Below are 5,305 nucleotides of genomic sequence, written 5' to 3' on the forward strand. Positions count from 1 at the left end.
ACACACACACACACACATTTTTTTATTAAATTGGCGAAATGCTTCTACTGACATAGAGGTGTAGGAAAAATTGACTTACCTATAAATACATACATACTGTATATATATATATATTATATTATATATATATATATATATATATATAAATTGGCTAAATGCTTCTACTGACATGTAAGGGGTCTAAGGAAAAGTCGACTTAGCGATATAGTGATATTTCGCTAAGGATACTTGTATCAATTCAAAAATGCGGACAAGACAATATTTAGTTAATTATTTATGAGCGTCCTTCAGTGCTTTACTTTTGTTTTCCACCTAAACCCCCATCCGCTAGTCAGCAGCACACTGTGCCTTTCTACACCACGACCAAAACAATAACAAGACCCCGCCAGAACCACCTTGTGTTAAAAGTTCAGTCAGTCTTTGGGATGTGTACCAAATCAAAACTCTGTGCCACGTTACTGCCAGTATCAGTAAACTATCACAGTGTTTAATGTTGTGATCATTGCATAAATGAATTTTACTGTTTTATTACAATGACAGATGTATTATTATTCAGGTAGTTTTTTTTATTTAAGTCATACTCTTAAAAAAGTAAGTTCTCGTACAGTCTTGGGATATATGGGGATGCGTATCCTATCGCCCTCGCCTATACACACCCCTACTGATAAGCGGAACTGGTCTACGCCACTGCACATGCGTATTTAACTACACCAGAAATTTCCCAGAAGTCTCAGCTCGTAACAATTTTTAATGAGAAAAAAAAAATCTGTTTTAATTTTACAAATCATCCACATTTTCCTCATCAGAACACAGTGGATTTGTAAATAGTTTATGTAAACAGTTCATATTTTTAAGGCTTTTATATTGGGAAATCGGTTACTTTATATTTGATGCTTAAAAAAAGGAGTCGAAAAGAGAAACTCCTCCACCTGAGGCAGAAAAATAAGTAATAAAATAAAATAGTGAATAGTCCTCTTCAAATCAGGAGGATATGTGGATGTAGCTGCTAATGTGCTTTATTTTTTCTTGACTTGCCCGAGGTCAGTCACCCAAAAAGAACCTTGAACACCGTGCTGTTGTGGCGCCATATGAACACCCTTACAAGCTACTGAAGGGAAAACGTTTTAAACATGTTTTAATCTTATATATTTTTCCTAAATTTTTCAATTTAATTAAAAATAATTGTCTAATTCACCTTAAAATCTGCTTTTTATAATTAGTCTGTGAATAAATATGAATTTTTCAAATTAGTATTCTATAATTTATAGTTTTCTCTGTGTGTGCACCCCTGGCATAGATTATTATAAAACACGGATAAAGGTTGTGCCCTCTAGTGGTAGAATTATTAAAGCAAAGTGTCAGCTTTAAGCTTGAAGCATGAACCGCGTGGTAAAATCCGTCCAGCCCTAACCGTGCTGCTTTTTGTCTCCTTGCACAGCGATCGTTCTGTAGCGCCATGATGGACGAGCTGCGTGTATCTCTAAAGTGCCAACGACGTCTCAAGCAGAAGCCCCAGCCGCCTGTCATCGTCAAAACAGAGGAGGTCATTAACATGCACACGTTCAACGACAGAAGACTCCCGGGAAAGGAAACCATGGCATGAACGCTTACCGTCCCCTGAGCAAATCCCCCACATCCCTCGGTGAAAGCCATGAAGGGGAGACGAGGGGAGTTAATGCTGACTTTAACGACAGGCACAAGTTAGCAGTAACAACGGGACTCCTTTAGAACCCACAAGTTTAAGTAGACAGATGTTTCCTGTGGAAATAAAAATAACGGAGCAGGGTCACCCCACTGTGACACTTGGAAAGGGAAAGGCTTCTCTGGCCTGGGTTGGTCAAATCTGTAAATTGAAAGCTAAAAAACATGTTTTTTTTCTTCTTCTCCACACCAGATGTGAGAACTCTATCAAACACTTCAAAAAAAAAATATAGCAGATGTTCACTCATTTTGTCACTTTAACACTTGTGCAGAAGGCAAAACTCAGTAACACCAGTAGTACTTTTTCTGTTGATGTCAAAATCTCCCGTTTTTATTTTTTTTATTTACCTTCATGTGTGTGACCCGATCGATCCCTTCCCCTCCAGTGATTTGAGTTACACCTTCATACTAGGAGCAGTAACGAGTGCCCCGTGATTTTTAATGAACTAATGTATAAAAAGTAATATTTAGTTTGCGATCATCTATGCCGATCTTGTTAAATACTTATCATTTCTTCTGTGTTGCCTTTCTTGTGCCAAAGTTCTGCCATTGTAAAGAACTTCAATCATGCCTAACATGTTTCAAACGAGCAATGTAAACTGTCCAGTCCTTCAACATTTCTGCAGTTTTCCGTCTGTATCTTATCGGTTGTTCAAAATGCAGACTTTCTACGGAACTGTTTGGGTTTTTTTTGTACAAGAATAAGAAGTTTTTGTATTACTTTGTATCATAGTAGCCCCTCCCGTGGACACGATATGTAGCAGATACCGACTCAGCCCTCAGACTCTGACGACGGGCTCTGGCTCTGCTGTGTGGGGTTCACTTCTGTCATCGATCAGAGATTCAGTCTTTTTTTGTGTGTGTGTCTGCCAAGCTGTACATACTGTCTGGGGACAACGTAGTGGACGTTGGTGGTTGAGAGTGACGGAGCTGTGAAGAAACCAGTGACTCATTATGGAAACTGTTGCTTCGTCAGTGGAGTGTGGCTAACTAACCGTAGCTCGGATGAGTCAACATGAAAGAGAAATCATGCAAATGTTGCTGGTGTGGGATAGAAATTTAACTGTAGCCCTTTTATACCACAGCATACATGTTTTAATAGTGTCAAGTTAAAAAATGTAGAAAAAAAAGGGAAAATATTTATTAATCTATATTTATTAATTAGGGCTGCCACGATTAGTCGACTAATTGACGACTAATCGACTAGTCGACGACTAACTTAAAAGTCGATTAATTGTCACTTAATATTATATAGAGTCAGACTGTAGTTGAAAGTTTTAATGGCATTATTCTCGCTATTTTGGAATTTACTAAGATTGTTTAGGCTAATTTAGAGCTTAGCTAATATTTCATCTAGCTGTTCTAGCTAATTTAGGATTTTTTCAATTTTTTAGACTAATTCGGAGCTTAGCTAATATTTCAGCATGTTAGCTTTTTCTCTAATTTAGGCTTTTGGTGTTTTTTAGGCTATTTCAGAGTTTAGCTAATATTTCAGCTACATGCTAGCTGTTTTGGCAAACTTCTCATTTTTTTCAGTTTTTTCCCCTAATTTGGAGTTTAGCTAATATTCCAGCTACATACTAGTTATTTTGGCTAATTTAGGCTTTTTTTTGTTTGTTTTAGGCTATTTCGGAGTTTAGCTAATATTTCCGTTATATGCTAGCTAATTTGGCTAACTTGGGCTTTTGTCGTTTTTGTTTCTTACACTGTTTTGGAGTTTAACTAATATTTTTGCTACATACTAGCTATTTTTGTTTGCTTTTAGGCTATTTCAGAGTTTAGCTAGTATTTCAGCAACATGCTAGCTGTTTTGGCAAGTTTCTGATTTTTTTACTCAGTTTTTTGCCCCAATTTGGAGTTAAGCTAATATTTCAGCTACATACTAGCTATTTTGGCTAATTTAGGCTTTTTTTGTTTTGTTTTAGGCTATTTCGGAGTTTAGCTTATATTTCCATTATTTACTAGTTGTTTTGGCTAACTTAGGCTTTTTTTCGTTTTTGTTTTTTTGCTCTAATTTGGAGTTGAGCTAATATTTCGGCTTCATACTAGCTGTTTGGCTTACTTAGGCTTTTTTAAGTTTTTTAGGCTGCTTCGGAATTTAACTAATATTTCAGCTACATGCTAGCTGTTTTGTCTTACTTGGGCCTTTTTTCAGTAATTTCGGCTAATTTGGCTTTTAACTAATATTTTAGCTAGTTATCAGCTTCAGCATTCTTAGCTATCAATTTTAGCATCTTCAGCTGTTGTCACTAGAATCTTCAGTGGCCAAACTCAGCTTAACACATTCACACTAGCATTATCACAGGTAATGCTACATATCTAGTTTTGGTTAGCTTAAAGCTAATGATGGTTCAGATGTGTGTTGTATATCCACTTTGAGCATGACTCGATTAGTCGACTAATCGCAAAAAATAATCTGTTATTCCTCGACTATTAAAATAATCATTTGTGGCAGCCCTAATCTATATGTCATTACTGGAAATATTTCTTTTAATTACAGTTAAAAAGCCTTCTTTTCATGTTTAGTTGATGATAAGATGGCACTTCTTGAAATACCACAAACCTAATTTGGCATTTCTGCTCTTTTCAGCTGACTTTTACTGTATGCATCTATGCCAATAAATCTGCTGCAAGCTCCCAGCCATTAAATTGGCCTGACTGATTTATTGGCCTAGATCCACAAATAATAGTATCAGTGCAGCGGGGGTATCATTAAAGCCATATTTCCAATGCAAACCAACCTCAAGTAACATTTTGTTTTAAAACAATCTGTGTCAGGTTGCATAAACACAATGGAATATATCAAAAAAATATGTGTTTTGCAACTAGAAGTTTGCATTCTCATTGCACTGGTTTCTAATTGCTTCTAGCAAAAACAACCTTGGAGGCCAGTGGTAATGATGGGCAGCTTTTTGAATGTATGAAACAGTGCAGCTGCAGTATATCTGATGTTTGGATCATTAGGAGCTCAAAGTGCTTTTATGTTCCATGTCGCACCTTAGCTTGAAAGCCAGCTTGAGCATCACTCGTATATCCTCAAGTGGGCTTGATGAACTTTAGGGCTGGATGGTAATGACAGAACGTGGGCTGAGGAAAGACTATAACCGCTACTTGTCTCCAGATGTGTATTCTCTTCACTCAAACACCTTTGGTCCTTACAAGTCTTGCTATTAACTCCATGTATGTTTTTATTTTATTTGAAATGGCAAGCAAACTTGATAAGACACTGCACCCATTGCTCTTGTATTGGCCCAGTTAGTCATTTTTAAGCGTTATTACAGGGTTTGAGAATACATAAAAAAAAAATTAAAAAAAGAAGAAAAAGATGCATATGAGCCAGTAGAAATTGACAGGGGAAGATGCTATACTTTTAACATGTTCTGCCATTGTGGCTTGTCATTTTCCATCTACCTAAATCTAGTGGTGCAAGTGGAAATATTCACCAGATCCATGTCCAAAGGCTTGGTTGTTAAAAATAAAAATGTGAGTTTATGGAAAATTATAGTGATGCAAGCTTTTACAAGAAGGTCATTAAAAATGTCTTACTTCTGTATTTGTCTCATAGTTTTCCTAAAATTATGATTTTTTTTTTTTTTTTTTTTTT

At 36.3% G+C, this 5,305-nt stretch overlaps 1 protein-coding gene across 2 annotated transcripts in view; it reads left to right on the forward strand.

The window, feature by feature from the left end:
• LOC112157865 (glutamate receptor ionotropic, kainate 2) overlaps positions 1–1,816 on the forward strand; it is a 114,091-nt gene extending 112,275 nt beyond the window's left edge. For both annotated transcript variants that reach the window (XM_024290922.2, XM_024290924.2), the window contains exon 16: positions 1,439–1,816. In XM_024290922.2, coding sequence (XP_024146690.1) covers positions 1,439–1,603 — 165 coding nt within the window. In that variant the 3' untranslated portion in view covers positions 1,604–1,816. The remainder of the gene's footprint in view (positions 1–1,438) is intronic.
• Positions 1,817–5,305: the final 3,489 nt, after the last annotated feature.

The sequence above is a fragment of the Oryzias melastigma genome, linkage group LG24, assembly GCF_002922805.2.
Source record: "Oryzias melastigma strain HK-1 linkage group LG24, ASM292280v2, whole genome shotgun sequence".
In the NCBI taxonomy this organism is placed as follows: Eukaryota; Metazoa; Chordata; class Actinopteri; order Beloniformes; family Adrianichthyidae; genus Oryzias; species Oryzias melastigma.